This window comes from Dendropsophus ebraccatus, chromosome 13, assembly GCF_027789765.1.
Source record: "Dendropsophus ebraccatus isolate aDenEbr1 chromosome 13, aDenEbr1.pat, whole genome shotgun sequence".
Taxonomy (NCBI): Eukaryota; Metazoa; Chordata; class Amphibia; order Anura; family Hylidae; genus Dendropsophus; species Dendropsophus ebraccatus.
The window spans coordinates 43,269,414-43,286,268 of NC_091466.1; the positions used below are offsets into that span (position 1 = coordinate 43,269,414).

At 41.7% G+C, this 16,855-nt stretch overlaps 2 protein-coding genes across 2 annotated transcripts in view; one reads left to right on the plus strand and one right to left on the minus strand.

The window, feature by feature from the left end:
- Window positions 1-16,855, minus strand: part of MTHFD1 (methylenetetrahydrofolate dehydrogenase, cyclohydrolase and formyltetrahydrofolate synthetase 1) — a 45,424-nt gene that overhangs the window by 21,103 nt on the left and 7,466 nt on the right. Inside the window, exons 7-14 of the mRNA XM_069951048.1 lie at window positions 12,913-13,049; window positions 12,515-12,626; window positions 12,263-12,390; window positions 12,083-12,180; window positions 6,448-6,621; window positions 4,520-4,656; window positions 3,290-3,336; window positions 1,424-1,531 (exon numbers count right to left, since the gene is read on the minus strand). Of these exons, the coding sequence (XP_069807149.1) occupies window positions 1,424-1,531; window positions 3,290-3,336; window positions 4,520-4,656; window positions 6,448-6,621; window positions 12,083-12,180; window positions 12,263-12,390; window positions 12,515-12,626; window positions 12,913-13,049 (941 nt within the window). The remainder of the gene's footprint in view (window positions 1-1,423; window positions 1,532-3,289; window positions 3,337-4,519; window positions 4,657-6,447; window positions 6,622-12,082; window positions 12,181-12,262; window positions 12,391-12,514; window positions 12,627-12,912; window positions 13,050-16,855) is intronic.
- LOC138771390 (coiled-coil domain-containing protein 170-like) overlaps window positions 8,042-16,855 on the plus strand; it is a 56,814-nt gene continuing 48,000 nt past the window's right edge. Inside the window, exon 1 of the mRNA XM_069951050.1 lies at window positions 8,042-8,059. Coding sequence (XP_069807151.1) covers window positions 8,046-8,059 — 14 coding nt within the window. The 5' untranslated portion in view covers window positions 8,042-8,045. The remainder of the gene's footprint in view (window positions 8,060-16,855) is intronic.

Here is a 16,855-nt window from a genome sequence, read left to right on the forward strand (position 1 = left end):
AGTCCATCTCCTGACATCCCCGGCTGATGAGTCTTTAGAAGGTGCCATGGTGTCTTGAATGTTTATCAGCACTCGTCCTACAATAGTAGCAACAGGACAAGATACTGCTGCAAGAAGCTGTAGTGCTCGCCCCCAACATCTAACATAGATGATCTATGTTAGATGTTGATGATCTATCTAAGTATTATTGGAGCTGATTTACATGATATGCATAGGGGAACATTCTTCAGTTTTTCTTCTCTTTATAACATGTTCACATCCACAGATATATTATTTACAAGCTACAACATGTTCTATAGTCCAGTTTAGTGTCTGTCACACAACCCTAACAACTTTTATATTACAAAAGGCGAAAAGTTAAAGAGGATGTACCATCAGGTACACCCTCTTTAATATGACCCACGGATAGAACGGCACTGTCACGGTGAAGCCGGAGCCGCAGTCCGTTTTTTGAACCGTTTTTTTCCTTGGTCCTATGTTCTGTCCGCAATTGCGTGCAAAAGTATGACTAATACATATGTGTATAAGGCCTTAGCCCAAGAGAGGCCACTGTTAGTATAGGGACCATCTCTCTGAGGTCACCTTAATGTGGGAGATGGTACGCTCTGTTTGATAAAATGGTTTGCTAAGAATCTCATTTTTTTTCCCAACAAAATAGTTTTACAGCAGTTTTCCCATTTCAAATATTTATATTGAATACGACAGGGGGGATTGTATACAGTAAATGCTTGCACTTGCAGGTTGCTGTTGCACTTTTCTGTTTATGTTGTCAGAGAGACATGTCAAACATTCTGAGAACAAGCCGTGGTCCTCTCCCGGCTCTGTGTTACTTAGCTCATAATGAAAGTCTATAAACACTCTATGCACTGTAACAGAGCTGGGAGGGGACTGTTTAGCAGCATAGTCCTTTCCCCACTCATTCTCACAAAAGGTCACAGTCTGAACACTCCCAGACTGATCAAACTTTTTGACCTCTCTCTCTGACAAGTCAAAAGTTTTATATACTGACAGTGACACTCAAGCTGGCTGTCAATATTATAGAGCATCAGGCGACGGCTAGCTTTCCGGATCCCACCTATACACGTGCAAGTTCATCAGAGCAGGCGTTTGTTCTCAATGGGCAGAGGGGGACAGCTGCTGTCAGGCCAGACTAGTCCTGATAAATTCACATGAACGTCCTCAGACACGTGTACCCTACAGGAGGTAATTGCTTGAACCATTGTTTAGCACTTAACACACCGATAACTGGATGATAGACGGATGTGTCTCATTATCCTCACTGACGCTGACACTGACTGCTCCATACTTGTCTCCTATAACGTGTATGTGTAGCAGAACAGTGCCCTACATATCAGAGATTATAGTAGCGGTATGGGTGCTTCACTTGTGGGTCACTGTAATTGGTGTCAGAACAACCTCTCACCTTGTCAGACTGTGTCAGCTCATGGAAGATCCGTGCGTCAATGGCGGCTGCCACTAGGTTGTTAGCAGCTGTGATGGCGTGAATGTCCCCAGTGAGATGTAGGTTAAACTGGAATTAAACAGAGTGACTAGAAGTAATATCTGCTCTAAGATAGAAAAAAAGGATATATCAAAGAAAATATTTTATAATCTCAATGCAACGAAAGCAACTTGTATTTATAGTCATGGCTGATAATCGTAGCACTAGAGGGTATCGCCTTACTGGGAAGAAGTCACCTGACTACCATGAATTTTTTTTTCATGAATACCTAAGGCTGAGTTTACACGGTCGGATTAATCTGAAAATAATCAGCAAGGAAATCTGGCAAAAAAGTCAACAATATCTCTTACTAGAGTAGGAAAAACGTCTTCTGTTCTTCTGACTCTATCAGAGTAAAAATATATAGTTAAAATTTTCCAGGATTTTTTTAAAATTAAGTTAGAACCTGCCTAAAAAAATTCTTTACACATGCTTATATTTGCTGTCTCTGGTCAAATGTTCCCTGCCTGGCCTGCTGGCATGATCAAGAAAACCTCCACTCCACCACGAGGTACTGTAGGGCGCAGGTCCGATAAAAACATCAAAGGATATAATATTAAAAGTTTGAGTGTAAAAAAAAACAATTAAAATGCGACACAACGCGTTTCTAAACCGCTCCGTTTTCTTTTTCAAGTGTATTGAAAAAGAAACCGGAGCGGTTTAGAGACGCGTTGTGTCGCATTTTAATTGTTTTTTATAATAAAACTTTTAATATTATATCCTTTGATGTTTTTATCGGACCTGCGCCCTACAGTACCTCGTGGTGGAGTGGAGGTTTTCTTGATCATATCGATCCCTATGTGGATTTACTTGAGCAGTGGCTGCGCTTCACTACACATACTGTTTTGAGTGTTGTGCCTCCACATCGCACAACACAACCAGGTGAGAGCATTTCATCATTTGCTCTCATCTATTGTATTAGTCTGTATTATGCCATGGAGCGCTGTTCTTCTTTCTTTTGTTGGCCTGCTGACAGTCCTGGTCACACAGAAATTGGCACTCATTTAGGGCCCGTTCACACTGCGGAAAACTGGCGGAAATTCCGAACAGAATCCCCACCGCTCGCAATTTCTGCCAGTTTTTTTGCATTCTAAATGGGCCCTTATTGATGTGCTCAGGAAGTCTTATGTGGCTGTAAGCCAATTTCAGCCTGAAAATCTTTGTTTAAATCCCGAAAAAAATCTATAACTAAAAGTGCTCAGTTAGGGGGCATTCACACATCCGCAAATTTGCAGAAGTTACGGACAGGAAAGGAATGTCATGGACTCCCTGCCCGACGCGATGTGTCAGTATCATGCCGGCAGCGGGGGAACTCCTTTAATTGCCACGGCAGGGAACGAATCCATGACATTCCTTTCCCACCCATAACGTCTGCAAATTCGCTGATGTGTGAATGCCTCCTTAGGCTGGATTCACAAGCTGTATTCTGATCAGTACTTTTTATCCAAATACAAGAAGTGGTAATAACACAGAGAAATGCTATAACCGAAACGTTTGCACCTTCTTTTGTGTTTTGGACCCACACCAGGTCTTGGCTAGAAAAAAGAAGATACTATGTGTGAAGTGAATGGGAACAGCGCTACATGAAGCCACCACTACAAGCAATGTACGGAACCAAGACCTATGGCTCCCATTCACTGATTATTTAGGGCACTGCAGCTTGCCCAAAACAGCTGATTGTTGGGCGGTGATGGGCGTTAGCAGCCAGCTTATCTATAGTTTTGGGCTGGAAATCCCCTTTAAGTAAATCAGTCTCCTTAAATAAGTCTATGCTGTTTCTGGCCTTACCTCTTCCATTGGAATGACCTGTGAATATCCTCCTCCTGCAGCGCCACCTACAAACACAGCAAAAAATTATCTCTACCTAGCACGATAATATGGCTTTCTATGAGCATCAAACACTATTACTTGGTGGCCTTCTATGTAATAGGCTGCATGAATAAAAAGTGAAAAGGTTTTATAACACTAATACACTCAGTGTATAATTTTCAAGGTATTGGTTTGCTGTCAGTGAATGGGAAGAATCAAGTTTACATTTAAGACAGGCTCCCAACCCCCAGCTAGATCCCCTTATACTGACCTCATCCCGCCGAGTCCCGCTCCCGGAGCCGTTCCCGGGACGGAGATATCCTGGTCAGAAACGGGCGCGCGCGCTGTGAAGATAGATCCGGCGTCCATAGAGAATGATTGGAGCCGTGCGCGCACTGCAGAGATGAGTCCAGCTTCATTTATTCTCTATGGACGCCGGATCTCCACAGCGCGCCGGCTTCTGACCAGGATATCTCCGTCCCAGGACCGGCTACGGGAGCGGGACTCGGCGGGATGAGGTCAGTATAAGGGGATCTAGCTGGGGTCGGGAGCCTGTAACCCTGGCATGGGGGGGGGGTGACAGGTCCTCTTTAAGCACTGTAAGGCTAGGTTCACACTGCGTTTTTGCAATCCGTTTTTTTCCATCCGTTTTTTTTTTCAAAAAAAGGATGAAAAACGGATGAAAAAAAAAAACCAAATGCATTTGTGTGCATCCGTTTTGATCCGTTTTTCCATTGGACTTCCATTTTAAAAAAAAAAAAACGGATCAAAACGGATCCGTTTTTTTTGACGGACACAAAAACGTAGCTGACACCATTTTTTACAATGTAAGTCAATGGAGAAACGGATCAAAACGGATGCACACAAATGCATCCGTTTTTTTTCTCGCAAAAAACGGATGAAAAAGACGGATTGCAAAAACGCAGTGTGAACCTAGCCTAGCCTCTATGGCTAGTCCTGCCCTAAGCTGAGTGGATACAATTATTGCCAATCTAGATATTATGTGAGCTAAAATAAAAAAATATGGTAGTTTGTTACAATGTAACAGAGTCTGTTAAGCACACAGAGCATTGTCTATGGTGGATAGAAATGTCCTGACAGCGGCATGTGCAGGTTTGCAATTTCTGAATGTAAAGTGTTCTTATTACTGACTGGCATCAGCCATCCTTGCTCAGACAGATATAAAAGTAAAATGCTCTATTCCCTTACCTTTGATTCCAAACGTGGGCCCTTGGGATGGTTGTCTGACACAGGCAAATACATTAACGTTCAAATGAGCCCCTAGAGCCTGAACCAAGCCAATGGTGGTGGTGCTCTTCCCTTCTCCCAGCGGGGTAGGTGTTATGCTGTACACAATCAGTAAGGAGGAATACTTAGAGATTACATACAAGTAGACTACACCTCATGCAATTCATGCAATGCCTTACGTCGTGTCTTTCATCAATACATACTTTATGTAATATACCTACTTTACTTTACTCTTCACGGGACCCCAAACCCTTTCCCTCCATTTCAAGTTTAACTGGATAGAACGTCCAGATTGGCTTTTTAGACCTAATCCTCTCCTGTGCACCTCAGCTTCCCTTCTCAAAGTTAGGGGGCATTTACTTATTCCGAGCAGTCTGTATATACAAAAGATGTGCTACGGACCAAAATCATGAAGCCGTGCGGCTGTGTCAGAACAGTAGTGCGTACATTTAAACTGATTCGGAGCTCCGCATTCTGTTCTGCAGCACACCCTCTGTATATATGGACTATGCACGGAACATGTGAATGCCCCTTTAATCTTAAAGTGACACTATCACCCCCCTTTTTGCATTATGACTTCTCTACACAAGTGTGTAGGCCCCACCCCCTCTAGTTCCGCCAATACCAATGGCCGTTGAGGGGGCAGGGCCTATGTCATGTGATGTGGGCGGGGCTTAGTGGCACTTCACCCATAAAACCCTACCTAGGTAGCAAAATCTGCAGATGATAAAAGATGACTTTTTACTGGAACAAGCACCATGACGTATAATATAAAATAAGGTATGAAAACTGCAAGATTTACCCTTTACACCTGTGTAAAAAAAGGGGGTGACAGTGTCACTTTAAGGGCCCTTGCATACCACGGGAATTGCGCGGATAAATTGCCGCGGATTCTGTGCGTGTTCCTGCTTGAACATTTGGACATCCCATAGGCTTCATCCTAGGCTCAGGCAGACTCCGCCGTCCACCCAAAGAATCGACATGTCAATTCTTTGGGCGGATGGTGGAATCCGTCTGACCATAGAATGGAGTCTATGGGACTGACAGAACTTCAAGTGCGGGTGGGGGGTGAGCAACAGAATCCGCGACAAGTTATCCGTGCGATTTCCATAGTGTGCAAGGGTCCTTAAGTCGTACCAGTGATTTGAGCAGGACCAGCTGACCATTTTATGTGTATCTAGACCATTCCACAATGACTTTGACTAATGGGGCAGCTGGATTTTATCATGTCTGATCTTTTTCTTCATGGGGATGAACAAGCTACAAGCAGTATGGCAGCTACTGACAATACATGTCGGCTCAGCTGAAAGTGCTTGGGTGCAGAAGGATTGTAAGAAATAGATGCCGGCTAAAGGAGCATTAGCTAAAGTGTAGTACTGCCAGCTTTACATAACTTATTATTAGTCTACGTGATGGAAGATGAAAAGACTAAAAGGAACATCTCCATTATCCTTCCCTTGGAAAGACTGATAACAGGGAGCAATAGGCTGCATTTCAATGTACAGCAAATGAAGAAGAGTTTAGTATTGTCCTTCATTTACATCTTAGATAGAGCTGTTTCAGGTCTTCTTGTACATGTACATCTCCAGTTTGATGCTCCTGTCTTCCAATCCAAATGGTGTCCCCAACTACTGTCTATGCTTTCTAGTACCATCATCCTTTATGCTCCATTGTTCAGGTGCTGCTCTATCTCCTGCATCTCCAATAGCTATGGCACCATTGGGCCTTTATTCATATGTAATCTATGTATTATGTGTAGGGATCATCTCTTCTTGCTTGGGATGATCAGCCTATAGGATCAATAAAGAAAGCCCAGTTCCCATTCCACAACAGCTTAAGAGACCCCCAGTCCTAGGTTACAGACATAGAAGGAGAAGTAAATCAAGTACCCAGTGACCACAACATATTTCCCATCCTTCTGCCCCTGAAGACGTCTAAGGGTAGAGAGCAGGACTTTGGCTTTCGTCTGTCCGTATATTTCCACCTCTTCTGACAGCAGGCCAATCTCTTCTGCGAGCCGAGATATAGGCTTGGGGACACAGGAACGCGAGACCTCAATGTCACTAGAGGGAAACAAAAGAGCAGGACTGAGCTCCGGCACCGACACATGGAGGTTGCTTACGATAACAGTAAGAAAATGACATTTATAATGTGTTGTTGGTTCTGTAATACATACAATATGGTCCAGTCCCAGAGACTAAAAAATACAATACCAGGAATAGATCATAAATAGAAAACATGCCTGGCTTTCTATTCAATAATAGCAATTAAAGGGAATATAGAAGCAGGTTACATGACTCTTAACTTCCTGACAGATTCTGATAGGGCAGGTGACATTTAGTATGTTGGTGCCTTGCAGTGTTATCGAGTAACGTCAATTTAACATGTAAATTAGGTTGTTGGGCACACTAGGGACAGTCCCTTACCAGTCCAGCAGAATAAATATTAATGAATAATAAGTCCATGTTCTGCAGTAATGTCCCAAGCTGCAGGAGGAGGCAAGATTGGCGCTTTGGGACAGTTCTTTACCAGTTCACAGACTCACCCTCCCTCATTTCCATATCAATAAAAGTTAAAGAAATTGTCCAGCGAAAAAAAAAATTCTTTCAGATAAACTGGTGTCAGAAAATTATACAGGTTTGTAATTTACTTCTATTTAAAAATCTCATGTCTTCCCATACTTATAAGCTACTATCTATCCTCCAGGAAATGTTTATTTACATTCAGAAACAGTGCTCTCTGCTGACATCTCTGGCCGAGTCAGGAACTGTCCAGGGCAGGAGAGGTTTTGCATGGGGATTTGCTACTGCTCTGAACAGTTTCTGACTTGGCCAGAGATGGCAGCAGAGAGCACTGTGTCTGAATGTAAATAAACAACACTTCCTGCAGGACATACAACAGTTTATAAGTATGGGAAGACTGGAGATTTTTAAATAGAAGTAAATTACAAATCTATATAACTTTGACACCAGTTCATTTGAAAAAAAAAAAATTATATATATATATATATATATATATATATATATATATATATATATATATTTCCGCTGGACAACCCCTTTAAAGTTATTCAATAATTTTGGAGCCCCCATCCTATCAGGACCAGTCAGCAGGCTGACATCGCCAAAACTGCTGCTAGATTCCCTTTAAAAATGTAAATTCCCACTGTGTATTTATGTTAACTGCATTCTATTAGCGCCGATGTTTTCCTAGCCGCTGCCGTTCCAATTGTGTTTAAAAATAACCAGACATTCTTAGCTTCTTTAATGACATGTTCACATTTTTGATGTTCACTCAGTATTACTGGAGTTGAGAATGCATTTTTGACAATGTAGTCTGATTTTCCTATGAAAAAAATTGCATGAAAATACTAAACATTATGTAAAATGTAAATGAAAAATATCTATTGCTTTTTTGTTACAGTTAAAGCCGGAAAGTACAAAGCCTACTGGAGTGAAACTGCTGACAGAGGGATAACTAATCACTTATGGACTATCCTAGGTAAGACTAGGTTCACACTGCATTTTTGCAGCCCTATTTTATTAGAGGGGGGGGGGGATTTATGCAAAAACTGTTGTAATTATGTGCCATCTGTTTGGATCCATTTTTCCACTGAATTTCATTATATAAAAAAGATTATTTTTTTTTTTCTTAGTGTAGACTAAACTGTAGGTTAAAAGTAACAATTTAAAAACAGATCAGTTGTTAAACAGACAGAAAAAACTGTGCAAACCCAGCCTTAGACCAACTAAAAACAAGCTGACACAGACCCCAACCACTGCTTAAAGTGCTTACACACAGTTAAAAACCCTAGTACATGGAGGGATAACTGGCCGAATTTGGTCGATTTAGCTGATTATCGTTCCATCTAATAGAAACAACGACTGATTGCGCCTTTAGGTCCGGACCTTAAATCATTGGCCACTGACAGTGCATCACTACATGTTATAGTGATACACAGCCAATGGTTAATAATTGAATACACTGTTATACATTACCTCTCCATGCTCCCAGTCTTCCACTGGGAGCGTGGAAAGATAGAAGTTTAGGGCAAGGGCTTCACGGACATCACTAATGTCTGTACAGCCCTTGTTTACTGGGCCAATTACATGGCTCGTTTAGCAAGTGCCAATTTAGTAGACTTACACTATTGATTAGTCCGTCATCAGCCTGTCTAATAGGACCCTAAGACTGGTGGTCCTAAGGATAGTGGCTGATGAATTTCCTCTAAATGGTCAATGTTTCAAACAACTACCCTCTCTGTGATAACTTATGTGGCCAACTTTCTGTGCCAAATACGATTTCTTGCCCCAGGAAAAAAAATAGCTTAAGTATCAACTTATCTGCAGTGTGCTGTCCAATGCCTGGCATTAGGTTTAGTCTGTCTCTAGTAACAGAGTGGCCAAGACAGAATACAGGAAGTGACGCTTTGCTATGCATAGGAGATGAGGAGAGTGCCAAGGCTGTGAGCCTATCTCTATCCTTTAAAAGATCCTTACAGTAAAGCAAGAGTTCCCATATAAAGTTCCGGGCAACTTTCTCTTCCAATACCAAATGTTTCTATACACACAGGGCTGCCTCCTGAATATAACCCCTGCCTTAAAGGGCCCTATTCCACCGGACGATTATCGTTCAGATTATCGTTAAATTGTTCGAGTCTTAAACGATAATCGTTCGGGTTAAAATGCAGTTAACGATTAACGACCAAACGAGAAATCGTTGATCGCTTTATAAGACCTGGACCTATTTTTATCGTTGCTCGTTCGCAAAACGTTCGCATTGAATATGACATCGTTCGGTCGTTCGCAATAAATACGAACGCAATAGCGAATAAATAGCGAAGAAAAAAAACTATCGCAATTACGATCATAAGTAACGATTATCGTTCCATGGAAATCAGTGAACGTTTTCAGGTCTTTCGCAATAGCGGTCGTATGAGATCGTTAACGATTATGCAAACGATAATCGTCTGGTGGAATAGGGCCCTTAGACTGTAAGCTTATTAGCAGCAGTTTAATACTTATGTAACCCCTTCCTTGCAGTGTTGCTGTTTTTTTGCAAAGCCAGTGCATAAGTAACCCCTTCTCCCAGCACATGCCATCTATAGAAGGATACTGTGTATATCCCCTAGTCTGGGCTCATCCCCAGAACAGCGATGAGGGCACTGAAATCCCTGCAAGCTTTGAATGTGCAGGTATGCTTCAGGTAGTGGGCACAAAGGACCAAACTAGCAAGAGTATGAATATGTTACAGAATCCTGACGTGAACCAGTTACTCTATAGTAAACTGATGTAGTGTATCATGGTTAATGTAGAGTAAATGGTATCATGGTTAATGTAGAGTAAATGGTATCACCTCTCAGGACCTCTTTATGACATATAACCTCACACCTGTGTGGAGTTTACTAGCTGCACACACTCATGTTAGTGTTATTAATTGTCAGGCTGTCTGCAAAGATTTCTACATAGGAGCCCACCACTCAATAGTAGCAGATTGCCTATAACTAGAGATAAGCGAATTTACAGTAATAACAAAGCAAAGCTCTTTGTTATCTCTGCCATCTGCTCCTCCATGTGCTTGGAAAAGCTGGTTCCAGTCTTGAGAAACTTCTACTAATTTCCCAGGACTGGATCCAGCTTTTCCCAGCATCCAGGGGGGAGCAGCATAGACTTTCAAGTCAGCAGCCAGACATGCTGCCAACCAATCCTAATGAAGTGCTCATCGCTCATCCCTACCTATAACCCAAATCCTGCATGATCAGACTATTTTCTACATCTTTTCTGCAAAGTTAATATGTTAAGTATGCAACCTAAATGACATGATGGACCTCCATACTTAGTGGCTTGTCCATCTTTGTACAGTGCATCGTGCACAGGATTTTGGCCACAGGCCAATTCAGGATAAACCACCCCCTCCTCACCATAAGTTTGGTCACGTTCCTAACATTTATTTGAAAAGCTCAATCAATATCTAGAAAGTATAGCAGCAATCGGAAACCATGGCTTTTACAAGAATACATCATCAGAACTGTGACTCACACCTACAGTAATACAAAGTGAACATGAACAGTGTATGAAGACACAATTGGCAGTAAACAGGAGATCTTGAGGCAGTGGAGAATGCAAAACATCAGTGCTACCTGTAAAACAAAGCAGATCATGAATAAATAACAGCAAAAAGCATAATACTAGCCTTACTAATCCCCTGCTGCTCCAATGACAGCATCGGTCCCCAGATGGTCTCTGTTCTTTCTGTTCCAGAAATGATACTGCAGGGGTAGGGAACCCTGGCTCTCCAGCTGTTGCAAAACTACAACTCCCATCATGCCTGGACAGCCAAAGCTTTGGGATAGCATGATGGGAGTTGTAGTTTTGCAAAAACTGGAGAGCCAAGGTTCCCTACCCATGTGATTCAGCATCATGACCACTACAGCCAATCACACTGCGTGGCTGAGACCTCAGCAATGTCGAAACATCATTGCTGGAGCAGGAAAAACAGATAATGCTAAGTAACAAAGCAAGATCAATGTAATAGAGCTGAAAAAAAAAAAATTATATATATATTATATATATAAAAATTTGTGAATAGAATTAAAAATATAAGAGTATTACAAAACAGATGCTTTTTTTAAAGCATACACAAAAACATGATTGACCACATTCTTAAGTACGTTAAATGTAACCATAAAAAAAAAAAAACACACACACACCATCTCTCTCTCTATATAATATCTATCTATAATTTTTATTTTTTTCATATTCAACTGGTTTCAGAACAGAAAGTCTCCACTGACATCTCTGTCCAAGACAGGAACTGTCCAGAGCAATAGTGGTTTTCTATGGGTATTTGCTGCTGTTCTGGACAGTTTCTGTTTCCGACAGGGATGTCAGCAGAGAGCACTGTGTCAGACTGGAAAGAAAAACACTTCTTGCAGGACATACATCAGCTGATAAGTACTGGAAGGCTGGAGACTTTTAAATAGAAGTAAATTACAAATCTTTACACAAATTACCAAACTTTCTGAACCCAGTCGATTTGAAGGAAGATTTTCGCTGGATAACACCTTTAATCTGTTGAAGGGGCTAATTTTTTACCCAAGATGAGCTATAGATTTTATTGGTACTACTATGGGGTAGAGGACACCTTTTTATTACATTAGGATTTCTGGCAGGGGAGGTCACCAAAAAATAGAAGTTAGGGCATTGGGTGTTTATTCTCTGTGGAAATTATGTGGAATCAATAAGAAAGATTAAAAAAAAAAAAATTATATATTTTCTCTCTACATAATTGGACAAATAAGAATTTCTAATCAAAGCTGATTTTTAACTACCTAGATGCCACAGTCTCTATTGACCAGAACATCTAAGGGGCTAAACATCCAGGATTAGGATTCTTTGTGATGCCAGCCGGCACTCACCATGTAGGAGGCAGGGTCAACTCCATAAAATTATGGTAAATGCTGTTAAGGCAACAAGAATACATGTTTTACAGCAGACAAGCACATCGCTACTACCAATACATTACCTGGGCACAGGAGTTTGCACCTGGAGCTTAGTGTATTCTATATTCCAGGTGTTTGGCTGGAACTTTTCCAGGTAACGCTTTGCACTCTCCACCGTATTCTGCAAGATAAACAGAGAGAAGGCGTCCATTGTATATGTATTCACACCAGAGAAAATTACATCAAGAGCATTCTATACCAACCTCCATGAGCATGGCTACTGTCATGGGGCCAACTCCACCTGGGACTGGAGTTATGTATGAGGCCTTCTCCTTTGCCTCTTCATAAGCTACATCCCCAACGACACGTTTACCAGACTGCTTAGTGGTATCTAAATGGAAGAAGACTGGTTAGTAATATGGCAGAAGAGTTTACAAACTTATTGGGAAAAAAAAAAGCCTATAAAAACATTCTGGCAAAACAAAGCTTTTATTGGCACCTGGTCACCCTCTTACCTGGTATGTAGTTTATACCGCAGTCAATCACAATGGCTCCTGGCTTGATCCAGTCCCCCTTAACCATCTCCGGTTTACCAGCACCCACAACAAGAATGTCTGCTCTGCTCACCTATACAAACAATACAGCATGGAGCAGAACTTCCAGTGCAATAGAGAACCTATAGGTTCATGGCAGAGAACCTATAGGAACCTTCAATGAATTCTGGGTTTCTGTTCAGCAAGAATTCAGCTAACAGCATTGCAGCAAAGGGAACTTGTAAATGGCTTAGGCAGGAGTACACTGGGGGCAAGCTTTAATTCTGGTGCAATGCTTCCAGTGTCAGGTACACTGGCATTAGAACAGTACAATTCTTGCACTTGCATATACTATCAGGACATATACATAAGGCACTTACCTCTTCACCGAGCTGCTCTGTCTTGGAGTGACAGGTGGTGACAGTGGCATGATTCCACAAGAGCAGGTCATGCATAGGAGCTCCAACGATCTTACTGCGCCCGATAACTACCGCTCTCTTCCCTGCAATCTGCACTCCTGGACATTATAAAAACATTAAAGAAAAAAAATATATATAAAATAAAAATTGGAATTTATAGAAAACCGACCCATTCTTCTCACTAGCTTTGGTTTAATTTGAATGTTTTTTGCTACATAGAATTACTATAAAACTCTGTCGCCTGCAGAAAGACAAGGGAGAAGTACTCAGCAGAGCGCTTCTTCTGACTTGTTCTAGAAATTGTGGGGATATGAACACCTAGACCCCAACTGATCAAAACATTAAAACAAGTCTCTATGACAAGTCAAAAGTTATGTTAAAATGACAGTGAGACTTGAAGGCTGTTAGGGGTCCAGCCTCCAAGAAGCAAAGATCAGCAGAAAAATATAACTGCTATTCATCCCAAGGTAAAGGGGTTGTCCAGTGAAAATCTTTCTTTCAAATCTCAAGTTTACCGTAGTTATCAGCTGCTGTATGTCCTGCAGGAAATGTTTTATTTTCAGTCTGACACAGTGCTCTCTGCTGACGCCTCTGGTCGAGACAGGAACTGTCCAGAGCAGGAAAGGTTTTCAATGGGGATTCCCATAGAAAACCTCTCCTACTCTGAAGAATTCCTGTCTCGGCCAGAGGCGTCAGCAGAGAGCACTGTGTCAGACTGAAAATAAACATTTCCTGCAGGACATACAGCAGCTGATAACTACGGTAAACTTGAGATTTTTAATAGAAGTAAATTACAAATCTATATAAAACTTTCTGACACCAGTTGATTTAAATACACTATCACAGGGACACTTACATCTCCCTCTCACCCTCCCTGTGCTGCCGATGACCAGGCTCACACCGGTAAAGAGGGAGATGGATGGCACAGAGCAGGAAGGGAGAGAGGTGCCCATACATTTAACTACCTCCCCCTCTCTCCCTGCTCTGTGTGTGGGACAAATACACGCTGTACTACTCCCACATCATCTGCTCATACTATGAGCGCTCCTGACCCATGCTCAGGAGCGCTCATATTATGAGCAGGTGATTGGGTATTAGTACCAGGGCCGGGGAGCTGCCGGGGGTGACATCAGGGAGATGCAAGTGTCCCTGTGATAGTGAGTTGTTACAGTACACCAACACTACATGACATACAATACACTACATAAACTTCTACATATAGTGCACCCCCTGCTGGACACTCCATGTGAATTACCCCTGATTCGTGATATCATGTTTTTTAGAGAATCTGAAGCCTGCCTGATCTACTAAATTAAGGGAAATGGCACTATATGTGCATTTCCCATAATTAACGTACATCAGGAATTTGTCCAACTTTCCTTATGTAATAGCATATTAAAAAATATGTTTTGGCCGGATTTGTCCTTTAAATGAGCTAAAGGAGTTGGGTTGTCCCAGGACGGGATAACCATCTGATTGTGGAAAGTTCAATTGTGGGACCTCTACCCTACAATCCTGACAATGAAGACTCAAGTCTCCCATTAAAATGGGGGGGTGGGTTGCACACGTACACCATTGCTTTAGGGCCCTATTCCACCGGACGATTATCGTTTGAGATCGTTAACGATTATGCAAACTACCGCTATTGCGAAAGACCCAAAAACTTTCACTCATTTCCATGGAACGATAATCGTTACTTATGATCGTAATTGCGATAGTTTTTCTTCGCTATTTATTCGCTATTGCGTTCGTATCTGTTGCAAAAGACCGAACGATGTCTTATTCAATGCGAACGTTTTGCGAACGAGCAACGATAAAAATAGGTCCAGGTCTTATAAAGCGATCAACGATTTCTCGTTCGGTCGTTAATCGTTAACTACATTTCAACCGAACGATTATCGTTTAGATTCGAACGATTTAACGATAATCGTCTGGTGGAATAGGGCCCTTAGTCATTCTCTTTGAGAGCTGCTATAGATAACTGAGTATAGTCTTCAGCTGTCTCCACAACTTCCAAAGAGAATGAATGGACACATGTATCCTGTTGCTCCATTCCCATGGGAGACTTGGGCCTAGCCTACCATCAGAATGGAGTTAATTTATCTGGTCTTTTTTTATAAAATGAATGAGACATCAATAAAGCAGCGGGGAACCTGACAACACTAAACAGGTGGTTATTGGATGGAGATCATGATATTGCTTCTCCCTAGTTCAGAGAACTGCCTGTGATTTTAACAGCCCCACAATTCTTTCGCACTTAACTTCCAATTTAAAAGCAATATACAGTGGTGCCTTGGATTACGAGCATTATTCGTTCCAGGACTGTGCTTGTAATCCAAATAACTCTTAGACCAAAGCAAATTGGTTCCACATCCCAAAAAAATATATTTTTTTATTCTGAACAGGTTAAACAAATGTTTAGAAACAGCTGGATATGTGATATTATAAGTTACTGTAAAGTAAAGCATGTGGAGTATAATGTATGGTAAGTGCATAAACCTGATAACACAGCAGCAGTTTGTAGATACAGGATGGACCTGCAGATCCCCATAATGCAGTAGTGTAGTACGACAGGCTAGAATAGAGAAGCAGGGCTGCTGTCAGAGGTCTTTGTAGTCACATGATAGCAGTGGGGAAGGGGGCGGGGTTCAGCATGGACCAATCAGGAAGTGAGAATCACAAAGCTGTGCAGGATGACAGTGACAGGAACTTTTTTTATAGAGCAGTGTGAATGGCTGAGTGTAAGTGCAGGCACATTATAGCCGAAATGGTGAGGATGGGAAACACAAGGGCTGACAGACTGCAGAGAGCAGAAAGGAATGAGCAGGACATATGTGGGCAAAGTATAGCAGCACTCTCTGTCCGGGAAGAGAAAGAGAGGTTACAACTATGGAGAGATTACCTTCACAGTCCTGTCCTCTGATGTAAGCCCCAGCCTGAAGTGGATCTGCTATGATTTGGATGGTGAGGGAGACTTCCTGGGTCAGAGTGCAGGGCTGTAGAGCCCGCTATGCAGACCATTTCCCTCCTCCACTCGCCCTCCCACCCAGTACAGGGAGCTCTTAACCCTTTAAGGACATGGCCCATTTTCGTTTTTACGTTTTCGGTTTTTCCTCCTTGTGTTTAAAAGGTCATAGCACTTGCATTTTTCCACCTAGAAACCCACATGACCCCTTATTTTTTGCTTCACTAATTGTACTTTGCAATTACAGGCTGAATTTTTGCATAAAGTACACTGCGAAACCAGAAAAAAATTCAAAGTGTGGTGAAATTGAAAAAAAAAACGCATTTCTTTTATTTGGGGGAAATGTGTTTTTACGCCATTCGCCCTGGGGTAAAACTGACTTGTTATGCATGTTCCTCAAGTCGTTACGATTAAAACGATATATAACATGTATAACTTATATTGTATCTGATGGCCTGTAAAAAATTCAAACCGTTGTTAACCAATATACGTTCCTTAAAATCGCTCCATTCCCAGGCTTATAGCGCTTTTATCCTTTGGTCTATGGGGCTGTGCGAGGTGTCATTTTTTGCGCCATGATGTGATCTTTCTATCGGTACCTTGATTGCCCATATACGTCTTTTTGATCGCTTTTTATTAAATTTTTTCTGGATTTGATGCGACCAAAAATGCGCAATTTTGCACTTTGGGATTTTTTTGCGCTGACGCCGTTTACCGTACGAGATCAGGAATGTGATTAATTAATAGTTCGGGCGATTACGCACGCGGCGATAGCAAACATGTTTATTTATTTATTTATTTGTTTACTTTTATTTAAAACCTGGGAAAAGGGGGGTGATTCAGACTTTTATTAGGGGAGGGGGCTTTTTACTACAAACAACACTTTTTTTTTTTTTTTTTTTTACACATATACTAGAAGCCCCCCTGGGGGACTTCTAG